Source organism: Neolamprologus brichardi, chromosome 9 (assembly GCF_056152115.1).
Source record: "Neolamprologus brichardi isolate AB-2024 chromosome 9, ASM5615211v1, whole genome shotgun sequence".
In the NCBI taxonomy this organism is placed as follows: domain Eukaryota; kingdom Metazoa; phylum Chordata; class Actinopteri; order Cichliformes; family Cichlidae; genus Neolamprologus; species Neolamprologus brichardi.
Window position 1 is genome coordinate 38,889,029 of NC_142112.1, and position 18,059 is coordinate 38,907,087.

Sequence of the window (18,059 nt, forward strand, 5' to 3'; positions counted from 1 at the left end):
TGAAATGATGATACATTTTTGGATGTATTTTTACAATCTAAATATGCATATGTACAAAAAAATATATTTAGAAAACAAGTAAATTGTGTTTTACTATATTTACAGTGATGTTATGTTATTTTACCTTTGACATGTAAAATCACAGTCTACCTATGTAAATTTAATGATATTCTAGAAAGACAGTACAAAACTGTAAAATATACAGTAAGATACATTAATATTACTATTTTTTGGAACAGTGCATAATACAAAAATGACACCAATGCTGGGTCAAATTCAGTTCAATTCAATTTTATTTATATAGAGCCAAATCACAACAACAGTCGCCTCAAGGCACTTTATATTGTACAGTAGATTGTACAATAATAGATACAGAGAAAAACCCAACAATCATATGACCCAGGATTATGACACACTCCGTTTAACTTCATAAATAATGTTTTTCATGCATATTGTAACACCAGTGAAAGCAGCAGCACGAAACATTTAATTGAAGATTTAAGAATTTGGGTCCTTTTTACCTCTCAGTGATGTTATAGTACTGGTTTGAGTTTGGAACAGAAGAAAAGTTTGGACCCATCATTGGCTAATGATGTCAGACTTAAGAGGTGGATGGCTGTAGATACAGATCTGAGTGAGATGCTGGCTTCATTCTCTCTGATCAATGACTTTACTTTTAAAAGGCTCTGAATTCTCAGCAGTCTTTGGTTTTAACACGTCAGACAACATCACAGTGACAGAAATCTGAATTTCAGAGCAGTTGCCAATCGAATTAGCAGTATTAGCGGTGTTTCCCTGTAATTTGGGCCACATTACAATCAGTATTAGTTTTTCTGTTGTCTGACAACAAGAACAAAAAAATATGTCCATGAGATTTAGTTTGAATTCAGCTGTATTGAAATGCAGTATAAGTGAATGTAGGAGATAATGAAACAGATGCAAACAGCTAACAAAGATAGCTGAGTTTAGTTAAGTTTAGTTTAACTGAAGCACATTAACCTCCTAAGACCCGAACTCTTCCATGGCATGCATTTTAATTTCTCTTTGATATTTAGGCATATTGGGGCCCGATGAATGTAAAAACAAAGAATTACCAGTATGTCTGTGAAGGTTCTCAGTCACCCACGTCACCGTAGTCTAAGGAGCTTGGAAAAAAAAGTGTCTTGACTTCTTTGGTCAAATGGGGGAGAGTCCCAGATTTAAACAGATTTAAACAGAGTGGGAGTGTCCCCCCAAAGAGGGACAAAAGGACCCCTTGATGATCCTCTACCTAATCACATGAGCCAAGGTGTGAAAACATGTGTGGGTCACAATCAGCCAAGGTTTCGGGTGAGCTCATTGGGAAACCTAGCTCCACCCTATCATGTGATTTCCTGAGGCAGACAGTTGGTGCCAGCTGTAATCCAGTTTTTGATCCAAAATCAAGACAGAATGGTAAAAAAAAATATTGCAGGCAACAATAACTGCCAGTATAAAACTATACCAGCGAGCTGTACAACTTTAAAGAAAACAAACACTAAGGTGCTCCTAGGTTTTATTTACTGTATTTGTGCCAGAATGTCAGATCAATTGTAGATGCAGTCTTGTCCAGTAGAACCCACACAAGTACTGCAGTACAGAGCCAAGGCCAAGCAAGCCAGGAGAGCTCTACAACTTTCTGAAAAAAAATATCAGGATATTTCAGTCATAAGAAAAAGTAGCCCATGCAACAATGACCCTCAGCACAAAAAACAATGAAAGAAGAAGAAATATAATGTTTTAGAGGTCGACCAAACACTTAGGAGTTGTTGGGTTTTCCTGAAGTGAGAAAACCCAACAACATCTCACAGCTCAAGCAGTGAGCTCAGATTCCTCCGAGCTGATCTGTTGGGCTAATAAACCGTTAACCATGGCGGTCATGGGGGTAATACTTAATGCAAAACTCAACATTTAGTCTGATTTGTTCAATTTTCTTCTTTTATGTCATTCCTATAATTCCTGTATTGTAATCATGTCTGCCATTGTCACAATGTCAAGTGGAATCAGCTGACTTTTATTGTTGTGTGTATCTGTTAGCTTATCCTGTTCATTCATGTCAGCCACTCTCAGTTTGATACTAGAAGAGAAACCTGCTCATCTTCATTATGTTTGTTTAACTAGAGGAAATCAGAAGTCTCTGTTTGTGAGACCGAGGCTCTACACAGCACTTCTAAGCTGCTTCAAATTGAACTAACCCAAGATAAGCAGCACACAGTGGCTTTAAAACAGTGAAGGACATAATGTCTCTCTCTCTGATGGTAAGCTTTTATTGTGAAGTTTATGCAGGAAGTGTTGAGTTTGTAGTCATCACTCAGAGTTTAATGAGACAGGCAGACAGGAAAAGCAGTTAATTAGTGTTGATGAAATTAAAGGAACTCTGTTGAACTGCAGCTTGGTCAAATATGGATGTTTTTCACTGACAGTCAATGATTTTAGTGATAAAGAAATGTGTTCACAGAGAGAGGAAGGGGAGTGGTGTTTGTGAGGAGGAGCAGCTGTCCTGCTGTGCTTTGTGTCAGGACATCCTGAAGGATCCAGTCTCTACCAGCTGTGGACACTGGTCCTGCAGACAGTGCATCTCCTCATACTGGGACCAGTCTGCTTCATCAGGAGACTCGTCCTGTCCCAAGTGTGGAGAAAGATCCAGAATCAGAGCTGGACTGCAGACAGCCAGTCAGAGCAGCTGTGTACAAAGTAAGACTGAACATCTGTCTGCTGATGGACTCATTTCTGAAAACTGGACTTCTTGTTGTTGTTCAGACATTGAAGAGTTTTCTTTCTGTTTTTCTTTCTTTCAGCAGATGTTGGTCTGCAGGAGGTTTTAGATGAACATAAGATCAGTCTGAGGAGGAGATGTGAACGTGTGACTGAAGGAAGTGATGAAACAGGAAGTAGAACCCTCCTCAACAGGATCTACACTGAGCTCTACATCACAGAGGGACAGAGTGAAGAGGTTCATACCCAACATGAGGCGAGGCAGCTGGAGACAGCTTCCAAGATGGACGCCCTCCATGACACTCCAATCAGGTGCCAGGACATCTTTAAAGCCTTACCTGACCAACAGAGACCCATCAGAGTGGTTCTGACCAACGGCGTGGCTGGCGTTGGAAAAACCTTCTCAGTGCAGAAGTTCACTCTGGACTGGGCAGAGGGCTTGGAGAACCAACATGTCAGTGTGGTGGTTCTGCTTTCATTCAGGGAGCTGAACCTGATCAGAGATGAGCAGTACAGTCTTCTGGAGCTGCTCCATGTTTTCCATCCAACATTACAGAAGGTCACAGTAGAGAAGCTGGCTGTCTCTCAGCTTTTGTTCATCTTTGACGGCCTGGATGAAAGCAGACTTTCGTTGGATTTCACCCACAGGAAGCTGCTGTCTGATGTCACACAGAAGTCATCAGTCAGCCAGCTGCTGACAAACCTCATCCAGGGGAATCTGCTTCCCTCGGCTCTCGTCTGGATAACTTCCCGACCTGCAGCAGCCAATCAGATCCCTCCTACATGTGTTGACAGGCTAACAGAAGTACGAGGCTTCACTGACGCCCAGAAGGAGGAGTACTTCAGGAGGAGATTCAGTGATGAAGAGCTGTCCAGCAGAATCATCTCCCACATGAAGACATCCAGGAGCCTCCACATCATGTGTAGTATCCCAGTCTTCTGCTGGATCACTGCTACAGTTCTGGAGCACATGTTGACTACAGAGCAGAGAGGAGAGCTGCCCAAGACCCTGACTGACATGTACTCACACTTCCTGCTGGTTCAGACAAAGAGGAAGAAGAACAAGTACCATGAGGGACATGAGACGAGTCCACAGGAGCTGAGAAAGGCTGACAGAAAACTTCTTTTGAAGTTGGGGAGGCTGGCGTTTGAACATCTGGAGAAAGGAAACATCATGTTCTACCAAGAAGACCTGGAGCAGTGTGGTCTGGATGTCACGGAGGCCTCGGTGTACTCAGGAGTTTGTACAGAGATCTTCAAAAGAGAGTGTGTGATCTTCCAGAAACCAGTCTACTGCTTTGTTCATCTGAGCATTCAGGAGTTTCTGGCTGCTGTCTACATGTTCCACTGTTTCACCAGCAGGAAGACACAGGTGCTGAAGGACTTCTTGGGAGAAAACAGGCACTCAAACACATCTTTTTTAAAGAACACATTCAGGTCATATACCTTCCCATCACTGGATGTCTTTTTGACTAAAGTCATGGAGAAATCCCTCCAAAGTGAAAATGGCCACCTGGACCTGTTTGTTCGCTTCCTTCATGGCCTCTGTCTGGAGTCCAACCAGAGACTCTTAGGAGGTCTGCTGGGTCAGACAAACAACAGTCCAAAAATCATCCAGAGAATTACCGACAACCTGAAGAAGATGAACAGTGATAAAATCTCTCCTGACAGAAGCATCAACATCTTCCACTGTCTGATGGAGATGAACGACCTCTCAGTACATCAGGAGATCCAAGAGTTCCTGAAGTCAGAGAACAGATCAGAGAAGAAACTCTCTGAGATCCACTGCTCAGCTCTGGCCTTCATGCTGCAGATGTCAGGGGCGGTTCTGGATGAGTTGGACCTGAACAACTACAACACATCAGAGTATGGACGACAGAGACTGATTCCAGCTGTGAGGAACTGCAGAAAGGCTCGGTGAGTCCAGATGTGATCATTAACATCATTAATTAGTGTGGATTAGTAGTTTAGTTCTTTAGATATACACAGTACTAAATGATTCTCATCAGTTTGAGTTTCTCAAATAAAATCATTTTTTCTGTTGATCAGGAAATGTGTGTGCACTTAGCATGATCCTGCATTGGTCGTCGTACGCTGTGTGTTGTAGACTCACATCTACATGTAGTACCTGTGATGTGTCATTATGGGGCAGTATTTTAAATCTGCTGCTGTTGTTGTTGGTCATTCAGACACTCCTGTTAGAAAGAAAACAAAAATAAGAATCTATGAAGAACTTCTTTGTAGTGAAGTGAAGTCTAATGTTAAAAACAGTCACCATTTGAGCTTCTTCTCTGTGCTCAGTTTCTGTTTCTTCTTTAGACAACTTATCAGCTAGTGAACTATTCAAATCAATTTTACTCATACAGCACCAAATCACGACAAGTCGCCTTCATATTGCAAGGTAGACCCTATAATTTACAAACAGAGAAAAACCCAACAATCGTATGACCCCCTATGAACAAGCACTTTAGCGACAGTGGGAAGGAAAAGTTCTAAACAAAATGTTCACAGAAGGCACAGGAGCACAAAGAACAGTCCAAAACAGAACCAGTCTCATGCTTCCAAAAACATAGATCCGGCGGCTGACCTGGAGGCTGACTGTCACGATCCTGGGTCATTTGACTCAGCGTTTTGAGTTTTAGTATATTTTGGTGTTTATGGTCTATATTTAATTTCATTATGTTATCTAAGTTCATTTTTATATATGCCTAGGTTGCTGTTATAGTTCATTGTTTGTTAGATTCACCTTGTGTTCACCCATCCGTTTAAGTCTCACTTACCCTTCATGTGGTTCATGTCTGCGAGTCTTATGTTGTCAAGTTTATGTTGTCTTGTCTGTGTCTCATTATGTTTTCTGTTTTATTTTGAAGAGGTCTTGTGTTTCTATGTTCAGTGTGTTTAGTTTTACTCTTCCCCTGTGATGTCATTATGTTCATTCCATTCAACTGTTTCCCCATGTGTGTCCACTTCACCTGATCACTTTCTGTGTGCTTTTAGTCTGCGTGTTTCCATTCATTCCTTGTCCAGTCATCTGTTATGTTCACGCCATGTTTCCAGGTATTCACGTACTCTTGTCAGGTTTCCATGTTTAGGGTTTTTTTCATGTTACGTTCTAGTTTACTCCCAGTTTAGGTTATTGTTTAGCGTTGTCATTGATTTTGCCTTTTGTTTTGTAGTTATTCATCAACCACAATACATATCTCACTTTCTGCATTTGGGTCCTCTTCCTCATTCTATACAGTCTGCCTAAGGCAGACTGTGACACTGACAGCATAGAAGTCCATACAGTTCAGGTGGCCGACCCGGAGGTTGAGAGCACAGGAGCCTGATAAAGTTGAGGGGTTTGGCCACACAGAAGATGGCGGCAAGTCAACAGTTCAGGGGGCTGACCCAGAGGCCTGCGACGGCAATAAAACAGGTCCGGAGGCCGACCACCGCGAGGTAGCGGCAGTGAGGGAGCAGTTCAGGAGGTCGGCCATGTGAAAGACGGCGGTGATAGAGCAGGTCCGAAGGCTGTCTGTGCTGGCGAAGAAGTCCAGTCAGTGGCCTGGAAGGTGGCCGCCGACACCGAACCAGACAAGGACAAGGTTGAGTAGGCTGAGCTGAACGTGGATGAGGTGGCAGCATCAAGGACCAGACGACAACTTGGCAGCCGCAGGCGACAGAGCTGGTGGTGGTACTGCAGGCAACAGTGCGGAAACCGCAGGTATTGGTGCTGCAGGCGATGGTGTGGAAACAGCAGGTGTTGGTGAGCCAGCAGGCTTCAGCTGGCTGAATGAGCTCACCGGAGCTTTCAGCAGAGGATGGAGGTGACTGGGTAAACTCACCCAAGTTCTCAGCGGAGACTGATTGCTGACACAGAGCTCACAGGCGAAAGAGTTGAAAGAGGCTGAGAGTGTTCAGCTGAGAGCGTTCAGCTGAGCTCTCAGTCGATGATTGTGGTGGCTGAACAAACTGTAACGACTCCATAGCCTCCAGGGGTCCAGAGTCAGCTGAGGTCAGAAACTCAGCCTCTGGGGAAGCCCTGGAGAGAGGGACAGTCTCAAAAAAGGCCAGCTTTGAGAAGCAGCTAAAGTCTCGATAGGAATAGCTCCCTGCTTAGAATGGATGAGCAAAAACAGTCCTTTATATTCACATGGTGAAAAGGAGTAGTCCCTGAGTTGCTTGCTGTCGAGACGGCTGTGCTAATACATTCAGAAATGGGGTTTACGGGTTGTACCGACATAGGCCTAAGCACAGCAGGAGCCGGTGAAGGTGATGGCTGAATTGGCGGTTTAGTGAATGACTAAACTGACAGTTGAACTAAGAGCTGTGCTGCAGGCTGCGCTTTGTCCATTTTTTCAGCCCTGTAAGTGCAAGCATATCTGCCCCCCACATTAATATCCTGAGTAGTACAAAATAAATCACCCTGTAAGAATGAATTAGCTGAGGTACACAAACCACAGCTGTAGGACACTGGGAAACACAATTTGGCTTCATTGGAGGACCACTTAATGTTACAAACTAAAAACCTAGAGCCCTTATGTTTTGCTTCAATGTTTGATAAAGAGAGAGGAAAACAGTCCTTGTAGAAATAATATCAGGCTCAGAAAGAGCAAAACAAACAGAGTGTTTTAAATCCTCTGAGTTAGAACACACCCACTCAGAGGGAACAGTCTTAGCATTCCCTAGCCTAGAAAAAGTTTGAATTGAACAGTCTTTTGCATTCCTCTCACACCAAATGGCCCCAGGATAAACAGAGCTGACCTCAGAAGGAACAGAAAGAGTGTCTTTGTCAATCACCCCAGTTGGCTACTCAGAAATCCTGGATTCTGGCTGAGTAGAGGGGCACTGGCGATGTGAACATTGTTTTCTCCCAGATGAGGGAACGGAGGTGAAGGAGGAAACTGGTGATGGCGGAGAGATGAAAGCCTGCTTCTCATCCTCTGAAAAAATCGCTGCCAGAAAGGAGGCAGGCCAACAGGGTACTGACCGGCATGTGGAGGGGAAGGAATTCCACGGCTTAATTCCAACTGACATTATTTTTGTGTCCGAGGTGTGGGGAAACTCGCCCCCACAGACTTAGGATGTGGGTTAAATTGCTGTGTTCAGGCAGCAGAAAGGACCCAAATGCAGGACTCGATGTGGCAAAAAGTGAACTGAAAAACAGCTTTATTGCTGTATGCTGACTGAACTAAACTAAGGATACAAACTAAGTATACAAACAGGCAGATAGACTGGCTTCATGGACAGATAGAGCTGGATGTCATCTGCATAGCAGTGAAAATGTATGCTATGTCTTCTAATGATGCTGCCTAAGGGAAGCATGTATAATGTAAACAGAATTGGTCCTAGCACCGAACCCTGTGGAACTCCATAATTAACCTCAGTGTGTGAAGAGGACTCTCCATTTACATGAACAAATTGAAGTCTATTAGATAGATATGATACAAACCACTGCAGCACAGTACCTGTAATACCTAAAGCATGTTCTAATCGCTCTAATAGGATATTATGGTCGACAGTATCGAACGCTGCACTGAGGTCTAGCACAGGGGTCGGCAACCTGCAACTCTAGAGCCGCATGTGGCTCTTTTGTCCTTATACTGCGGCTCCGGGTGGTTTGGGAAAATAAATTAGAAGTATTTAGCTGAAGTGTATTTAATTTGTGTTTAGTTCTTTTTTTAACTTGTAGTTCTAAATTGGAAGATTATTGTGATTTTGAAATATAAAAATAAAATTATATCTTATTATTTTTTTATCGTTCAAAATAAGCGTCACACTCGCGGAAGCCGGTGTACCCGCCGAAACGCCGTGCATTTATCAAGACTTTCGACCTGGTAGGGCCAGTTATGGATCTTTGGATCCACATTATGTCAGCAGCTATTCTCCACCGTGAACTATGTTAAAAACAAACACCGCTCACGCCTCACAGATGACAGCTTACAGTCCTGTGTAAAGATGAAAGTGACTTCGTACAGCCCCGATCTGCAGACGCTGCGCGCAGAGGTTCAGGAGCAAAAGTCCCATTGTAAACATATCACGGCAGACCCGACGATGTTTCCTTGAACACGCTTTTCAGCATCTCTTTATTGACCACTTTTCACACACGGTTGCTGTACACATACAGCCGGCTGTAGCTTTTCAACAGCAGAGAGAGCACAGACTTTAAGGCAGCGAGGCGTGATTGCAGGTGCCGCTCAGGTGTGTCCGCCTCCCCTGCAGCAGCGCTGCAGACCACGCCCCGCCACCCACATTAACCAGGTAAAATACATATTTAGGCAGAATTTTGCAAATATCTATTTTTTTTAGCAGCATAGTGCTTTTTTCCAATTACTTTTTAAAAGTCAGTTCAAGGCTCCAAAAGCCCAAAGGCGATATGAGGGTCGCGGCTCACAACATATTTTTTTGCTGCATGGATCATTTTAGTTCATCTGGGTGTCTTTCCTTTTGTTATATTTCTTTAAGAGTTCAAAATGTGTTAATTACATAAACAAAATGTAATTTTATTTACCCCCACCGGGGTAGAGCAAGCCCTCAGGTGATAGTTGCATTGCTGGCACGTTGCACCAATAACACTATCTTGTGGTCGTTAGTGACCTTTTCCATTTTGATGTTTTAGGCTTTTTTTTTGCAAACCCTTTGTGTTCTTTTAAAATAATAAATTTTAACATATCTGACTGATATTGACCCTCTTGTCCCGTTTATTCTGGACTCGTTCCCAGAGATGAGTCCACTGTCAGAGGCCATAAGAAGATCATTTGTAACCTTCACTAAAGCTGTTTCTGTGCTGTGATGAGCTCTGAAACCTGACTGAAACCCTTCAAATAAGCCATTCAGATGACAGACTGCAGATGATCTGTTAGCTGTTTGACAACTACTCTTTCAAGGGTGTTTGATATGAAAGGAAGGTTGGAGATTGGCCTATAATTAGCTAAGACTGCTGGGTCTAGAGATGCTTTTTGAGTAAAGGTTTAACTACAGCGAGCTTGAAGGCCTGTGGTACATAGCTGATTATTAGAGATGGGTTGATCATATTTAAGATCGAAGATTTAATTAATGGCAGGACTTCTTTGAGCAGTTTTGTAGGAATGGGGTCTAAAAGACACGTTGATGGTTTGGAGGATGTAATTATTGAAGTTAACTCAGAAAGATCAATTGGAGAAAAAGAGTCTAAATTAATATTGTCATGGCTGTGTGCAGGCAAGGAGCGGACCCAAAGTGCAGGACTCACAAATGCAGGAACAAAAGGGTGAACTTTAAGCAGCTTTATTGTTGTGCAAAAAGTGAACTGAACTGGAAATATAAAACTAAACGAGCAAGCAGGCAGATAGGCAAACTGAACGCAAAGGGGAGGTATGAGGGTACGACACTGACACAAAGATACACTGGGCTTAAATACACTGAGAAAGTCATCAAGGAATCAGAACACAGGGGAACACAGCTGGGAGGAATGAGACCTAATGAAACAGGGGAGCAAAGCTAGAAATACTGACATCAGACATGAACATGAACCTTCAAAGTAAAACAGGAAACAAGACACACTTAACTAAGACATGGACTAGACAGAGTGAGACAGACTAGACACTGAACTAAACCTGCAATAATAACACAATACAGGTGAACATTAACCATAATACAGAAATATACCAGAATAACTGAAACATAGATTTATCATAATAATCAACAAAGCACCAGAGAAAAAGAAAACAATCCATCACTCAAAAATAATCCAAAACATAAGAAACTCAAAATGCTGGGTCAAAAATGACCCAGAACCGTGACAAATATCAATGGTACTAAAAGTACCTGTAGATAATATTACATCTGTGAGATGATTATTGGTAATGTTTTCTCAAATGATAAAAATTTTCTTTGTGAAGAAGTTCATGAAGTCATTACTAGTTAATGTTAAAGGAATGGTTGGCTCAATAGAGCTCTGACTGTTTATGGATTCACTCTTATTCCTGCTCCTGCTCCTAATGAAGAATGTCTGACTTCATTTCCTCATGAATCACAGAACTGATTGTTTGATATTTAGTTTTTACGCTGTAACCACAAAGTGTTTGTGTCCATATGCTGCAACCTTCCACACCTTTCCTTTATTGTACCGACTCAGCACAGAGCAGCTCTATGGATCCCAAATTCAAGACTGGAGAACAGATTTGAATTGTTACATCCATGTAGTCACACCTGTTTCCACCATGTTTACACTGATATTAATCCTATTCAGTGACACATTTCATATCAGTGAATATGTTCTTTAGAACATCCACTGAAATGTCCGGCTGGAAATCACTCAAATCATCCATTATTCCTCCTTTATCTGCAGATTAAAGCCAAACAAAGATTCTCATTAAAAGTCTGCAGGTCTGAGAGAGACTGAATCATTGTATCATGTCAAACACAGTAAGAGGAGCTGAAGAATAGATGTGAAGAGCAGATTATGATGTCACTCTGTTTTGTCTTCATATACTTTCAGTCTGTGTTATTAATGCAGATGTTCTGCCTTTATAATAATACATTTTATGTTCTCTATAATCACAGACTGGCTAAGTGTGGACTCTCAGAGACTCACTGTGAAGTTGTGGCCTCAGCTCTGAAGTCCAACCCCTCCCATCTGACAGAGGTTGATATAAGTGAAAACAAGCTGCAGGATTCAGCAGTGAAGCTTCTGTGTGCTGGACTGGAGAGTCCAAACTGCCGACTGGAGACTCTGAGGTGAGTTCACTGACGGTAACTGTTGTTTTTTTTCTATATTTCAGATCTTTGATTGATGTTTGAAACTTTCTTTAGTTCCTAAATGTTCAGGATGTGTCTGAAGACAAATGTGAAGAAGTTTGAGTGCTTTCAGAAATGTCGTCTTTCCAAACGACTGAACAACAGTTTTTCCTTTTGGCTCCAAATAGAAGTGACAGACTTGAGCAGGGTTCATTTAAAGGCTGACAGAAGTGGAGTGGTGGCGGGGAGATGTTTGACAGGACAGTTTTTCAGCCTCCACATGTTCATGTTGTGCTCCATCAGTCAGTGAAGATGAAGTCAGTACTGATGAGGCTGTAGAGTGTGTGAGGGATGTGAATGAGGCTGTTGGAGATCTGATGATAGCAGATAAAAACAGGCTGCAGAGACTTTGAGCTTGTGTGGAAACAGAGAGAGAAAAGAAATACATGAATGTCAAAGCTAATAAAGGTGAAGTTAGGAGCTGTGATGATGTTCATTTACAGTTCTAATGTACAGAAGTGAACGGGAAAATGGATCCATAGTTTCAAATGTAGAAATAGTTCTCAGTTCATTTACAGAGTTTAATCCAGTTCATGAGGAAATGAGAAATGTTCAAAACAGCAGCTGAGAAGAAATCTGCTTCACAAAGTTGGATCCAATTCCAATAGTTTGTGATGCACTTGAACGCAGCCTGAGCAGTTCACTGCCTAACCCCACAGAGACTGTCAGTCTGGACTTTTCTTTATTTCTATTGACTGTCAGTGAGATTTCAGAGCAATCAGAGACTGTGGGTCTGTGTATAAAGTATAATTCATGTGCATTTGTTGAAGTTGTAGAATGAGAAATGGCAGTTTTGGGGCATTACCTGCTATCATTGTCCTGGTTGTGCTGATGTTAATGTTTATTGTCTTGTTTATTCATTCCATTTCTTTGGACCAACAACACTGGTCTCTATGTGGAGCTGGCTGTGAGATGAGCGCTCAGGAACCATCTACAGTCTATGTCACCCATATCTGGATGACATAGGTCTCATGCCAGAAGTCAGCCAGCAGTGCCGGCTTGATACCAGATCCGGGCCAGATCTGCTTGCTATGTGGGGAAAATGATTCAATAACTTCCTGCTAATACATAACATTTCATTACATTTCCTCATAACCCTCATTTGTCTGACCATTTGAATCCTATTTGAATTTCCAATAAAGGATCCACAGAGTTTGGTGAAAATAATGATAGTAGATGTTTGTGTGAAAGTGCTGGAAGCAAATTTGTGTGTGATGTTCTTTCAGTGTTGCACTTTGTAGACAGCCCCTGAGCACTGATCTCACAACCAGCTGCACATAGAGACCAGTGTTGTCAGTTCAGGTCAGAAGATGACTTGTTGGAATGAAAATGAACTTGTAATTTGTCTGCTTTAATGATGTGACCGGAAAAAGGTGTTGGACTTCAAATATGTCCATTTCTTTCACACTTCACCTTTAAAAGTGAAGCCTTGTGGTTTCTGGAATGAAAAAAACATGACTTTTTCAACTCTTTTTCATGTTTTTAAGAGGAATGTATGACTTTAATGTGAAAATTCAGAATTTTTTCTCTTGTTGTGTTTGTTTGGAGGTGCTTCCTGTTGGCTTCAGCTGTTTGGAGTTTCCATTTTCTAAACTTGAACCTTCTTCAGCTGTGAACAGATGATGAAACACTGAATGATTTCAAGCACTTTGTCTAATAAACTTACATCTTTCGTTCTTTATACAGATTGAGGTGGTGTGGTTTGTCAGAGATCAGCTGTGATTATCTGGCGGCAGCACTGAGGTCCAACCCCTCCCATCTGAGTGAGCTGGACCTGAGTCAGAACAAGCTGCAAGATTCAGGAGTGAAGCAGCTGTGTGGTTTTCTGGAGAGTCCAGTATGTGGACTTGAAACTCTGAGGTAATTCAACATCTTGTATAATGTACAATGTGTACTTAATCCTGTTCTGCATTTAATCACTCAGTGAAGCAGCGCCCACGGAGCAGTGTGCAGTGTGTACATGGTTCAGGGGTACCTAAGGTTAGCCGTTCATTCAATTTGAACCCCAGACCTTCTGATCATGGGGCAAACGCTCTATGTACAGAGCTATCTCTGTATGTTTTAGTTGTGTTGAGATGAATATAATGTGAAAGTTGTGCCACTAGTTGTGACACTAAACTGCAGACATAAGGCTGATATTATGCTGATCTTAAACAGCAGTGTCACTCTAAACCAGGGGTCGGCAACCCTGGCCACGCGTGCCACAGCTGGCATGCGAAGGATTAACTGATGGCACGACTATAACTGGACTGGCCATCGGGCATTTGTATGATTTTTCGTTTTTATGGGTCGATGGGTTTTGTTTGTTTGTTGTTTTGTTTTTTTGTAACGGTATAAACAATGAAAGGTAGTGGATTGGCCAGATGCTGGCCGATGTGTAAAATGTAAAAATAACTCAGTTGTTTGGTGGTGTCTATGGCGGAGCTTCCACGCCAGCAGGTGGATGAAGGAAAGGGGAGGCAGGAGGAGGAGAGACCCGAGGGGGCCAAGGAAAAAATAACACTTAAAGAATTATTGCAGTCGTCGAATATTTCAGACAGTATGCTACTGAGGGGAGCTAACATAAGAGTTATGAGTTATAAGATATAATCTAAGTCGTAACATTGCTGTATGGAGCTGCAGATTTGGTTGCAGGTTAACATAGCTGGACTGGCCATCGGGCATACCGGGCATATGCCCGGTGACTTTTTTTTTTTTTGTAACGGCATGAACAATGAGAGGTGGTGGATTGGATTATTTTATTCATAAGGTTAGTTAGTAGAGTTGCCAACCATCCTGTAAAAAATGGAATCGTCCCGAAAATATTACGCGTTTCGTATTGTGCCGAAAAGGAACACAGTTTGTCCCGGACTTTAGCTGGAGTTATTCTGTCGTTACGCTGTCAGTTTCCTCTTCTTCTCTCATTCTCTCCCCCTCCCTCTCCTGTTGCTACTTCAATCATGAAACTGATCAATGATCAGCTGATCTGCTTTTCTGACGCAAGTCCCGTCTCTCTTGTTTGTTTATCACCGACTTTGCACCAGAAAGAGGAAATCAAAGGATGTCACGCTAAACAACAGCAGCACGTTTAAGCTTGATCAGCTGTTGTTAGAATTTATTTAATATTAATTCCTAGTATCAGTTGAAGTTTGCTGGAGCCACAGCTGTAAAAGCTGATAGTCATGACGTCGGTTTGGATATCTAGTGAGAGGGAAACATGAAGATGAAACCAGGAGATGTCCTTACTGAATCATCAGAGCTGAACAAATGATGGAGAAACAGGTTTACCTTTTAGGTGACATGAATGAGTTGAAGGGAAGTTATGAACTGTTTCTGAGAGACAAATAACACCAGGATCCTTTTCTAAGTATGTGACAGCTGGTAACTGTGCAGGGGCGGGTCTAGCAAAGTTTTGCCATGGGCCAGGTAGGGCATTAACAGGGAAAGGGGGGCACAAAGAAATAGTTTTCTTCCTTATTCTCATTTAAAATGTCTAGTTTTTTAATAAATAATTATCTGAATCTTACTACCAAAGTTTTCATCTGATGTAAAATGTATAGAAATCACACATATACCAACAAGAGGGTGTACATCACTGTCACAACAGCATTTGTTTTCATTGTTCTGAGGAGACCATAAATAGCATTTGCATTTTCTGATGTACAGATCATTTGCTAATATGGATAAAAAGTGTTTTTTTTGGTTTCAAAATAGCTGATAACTATTCGCTGACAGCCGTCAACATCTGCGAACAAATATAATTCTTTAAAGTTGTTTTATATAGTGTGTAACTGTTCATGTAGAGCGTTATTAAATTTATTGCTAATGCAATCATATGGCACATTGACTTCTGAGGAAATTTTAGATGGCACTCATCATCAAAAAGGTTTCCAATCCCTGCTCTAAACTGACACTGCTGGACGGCATGCTAGGTAATGCTAGCTGGTCAGGTATGGGTTTGTTAACGGCTGTGAGGCTCCGTGGCTGCAGAACACTGAAGAAGAGAAAAGAGAGATGGAGGATGAAGAAAAGAGGCAGAGCTGTCTGCTGTTTCGATGCTTCTGTGTTGCCGGGACTCAGGCAGCTCTGCCCACACAGTGACAGTGAAGCAGGCAAAGAGTAATAAATAAAGTCTTTAACAGTACACAGGATTTTATAAGCTTATGTACAAACATGTAGAATGATGGTGGCAGGTACAGAAACTGGTCCATAAAGACTGAAAGGTGTCTCCATTCCTTTTCATATTCCATATTTTATACTGAGAGTTTCCAGAAGAGCAAACATAAAACATGCCTCCAAACATCTGATGAGTCATATTGACATCATTTCTACAGAGAACAGTGTGAGCTCTTAGCAGGTCACTTCAATAAGAAGGACAAACAGTGCAGTAGAAATGACTAAACCCACTAACAGTCTTATATCCCCGTATTCCTGTTGTTCTACTGCATCATCATTAATACTGCTCCACCACCATCACTGAAGCTGACCAATCAGCTTCTGTGACGTCATGTGACACTCTGTGACTCAGACTGGAGAAATGCTAAATGGCTAACCTGAAGTTAACCTGAGAAGCAGTCAAAGTACTGATGATTCCTACAAAGTGTGTGTGTTCAGTATGAGATGAGTGTGAATGAAACCATGGAGGAGCGGGCCGTGGCTGCTCTCACACACATTTACCTGCAGGTTGAATAATAAGGGTGAGAGCAGCATCCCTCTGGGGAGGAATTAAGAAACCAGCCTGATGTTTTCATCAGAGGGCTTTTAGAACACTTGAACCTGAGTGACAGTTTTGTGGGCCAGGTTCTTGAGAATTATTTTTTTTCTGTGGTTATATAACTCGGAGTAAACTGCCAGAAAGATTAGGTCCATGACACTTGTTTCCTCTCATAGAGAAGAAGGCCTTTTCCACATCCCTATGCTCAGTGTTAAAGTGCTGATCATGTTCAAGATGAGGCAGCAGGAGGGATTTCTAAGCATCCTTTACTGGTCCAAAGCAAAGGTCCAGAGTTTGAAACATACTGATAAGAGTTTCAAAGTGTCTTTGTAAGCAGACATGATTGAAACAAGCCAGTCTAAGTTTGGCTTCTGTAGTTTGTGCATCATAAAAAGAGCTGAAGCGGAGGCAGCGTGTGCCTGCAGGTGAATGTATACTGTTGTTATACAAGCTGTAGAAACTCAGGTAAAAAGGACGTAATCATGCTGTTGAAAATTCCGGGACAGTCACAGAGTTACAGCATCATTTGTGAAAAATAAAGACAGAAAAGTCATCCAAATTTCTGGATTAAAAGTCTGTGTCCTGGCCATGTCCAGCAAAACTCGTCTCTGTGAAAGCTTCAATCCAACAGGCTCAAATTCTTCTGCTCATTTCCTTGCTGGGTTCCTGATGCTCTTGATGTCTCTCTGTCATCCTCCTTGCTCCATCTTTGCACTCACTGCATTTTGTGCATCATTAACACTCATGCGTGGAAGATGATCATCAGTAACACTGTCTTTGAAATACACTTTTTTTTTCTTTTTTTTTTCGTCTCTATTGGTGTTTCTTTGAAGCTGCTTCCTGTTGGTTTCAGCTGTTTGGAGTTTCCATTTTCTAAACTTCTACATTCTGAACCTTCTTCAGCTCTGAACAGATGATGAAACACTGAATGATTTCAAGCACACACTTTGTCTAATAAACTTACATCTTTCATTCTTTATACAGATTGGAGAGCTGTGATTTGTCAGAGATCAGCTGTGATTATCTGGAAGCAGTGCTGAAGTCCAACCCCTCCCATCTGATAGTGCTGGACATGAGTAACAACAACCTGCAGGATTCAGGTGTGAAGCAGCTGTGTGTTCTTCTGGAGAATCCACAATGTCGATTTGAAACTCTGAGGTCAGTCAGTATGTTTTCGTTGTACTGAGATGAATATGATGTGAAAGTTGTGGTGACACTAAATAGCAGACATAAGGCTGATGTTATACTGATCCATTATTGTGTAAAATATCCAAATATGCTTGACTTTAAACATCAGGGTTATCCTGCTGGTCAAAGTTCAACCTTGAGTTTGCAAAACCATGTTTGTGAGTCATTTTGTTTGGTTTATGAGGAAAATTATTCCAAAACTTCCTACTATTACAAAATATTTCATCATATTTCCTCATAATCCTCTTTTGTCTTACCAAGATTCAAGACACAAGCTTCAAGATTCTTTGTTTGTCACATGCATGGTTATACAAGTACAAAACGCAGTGAAATGTGTCCCACACACTCCCGTGTGTCAATTCACCTGGAGCTAGAAATCAAAAGAAAAGGTTAGTGACATCATATCTCAGAAAGTATCAGAAATTCTCCTCTCGAGTATCGTTGCCCCAGTCTTGTCATCCTGTGTTAGGGAATGAAATCAGTTTAGTTATTATGTTAAATCTGCTAAACTCCTGGCTCCACCCAGAGCCTGCGTCCGCAGAACTGCCTAGAAACAAAATCCGTATTAATATGAACTTCACATTTGAAACGCCGTTTTTTCTTCTTTTTTTTTTCACTGTTTTTCCCTCACTGACCACAGCAGGGGAATCTGTCTTGATTCAGCCATGAATCCAGCTCACCTGAT

The 18,059-nt window shown here is 41.8% G+C and overlaps 3 protein-coding genes across 5 annotated transcripts in view; all 3 read left to right on the forward strand.

Annotated features, from left to right (window-relative positions):
- LOC148101642 (protein NLRC3-like) overlaps nt 1-18,059 on the forward strand; it is a 148,407-nt gene that overhangs the window by 87,473 nt on the left and 42,875 nt on the right. The window lies entirely within an intron of this gene.
- Nucleotides 1-18,059, forward strand: part of LOC148101643 (ribonuclease inhibitor) — an 84,350-nt gene that overhangs the window by 50,494 nt on the left and 15,797 nt on the right. The gene's annotated exons all lie outside the window — the stretch shown is intronic.
- Nucleotides 1-18,059, forward strand: part of LOC102794321 (NLR family CARD domain-containing protein 3-like) — a 47,479-nt gene that overhangs the window by 18,310 nt on the left and 11,110 nt on the right. The window contains exons 2-5 of one of the 2 annotated variants that reach the window (XM_087846576.1): nt 2,477-2,712; nt 2,817-4,650; nt 11,260-11,433; nt 13,180-13,353. In XM_087846576.1, coding sequence (XP_087702702.1) covers nt 2,477-2,712; nt 2,817-4,650; nt 11,260-11,433; nt 13,180-13,353 — 2,418 coding nt within the window. Of the gene's footprint in view, nt 1-2,476; nt 2,713-2,816; nt 4,655-11,259; nt 11,434-13,179; nt 13,354-18,059 lie in introns of those variants that run through there. The other variant, XM_087846577.1, reaches the window with a different exon arrangement.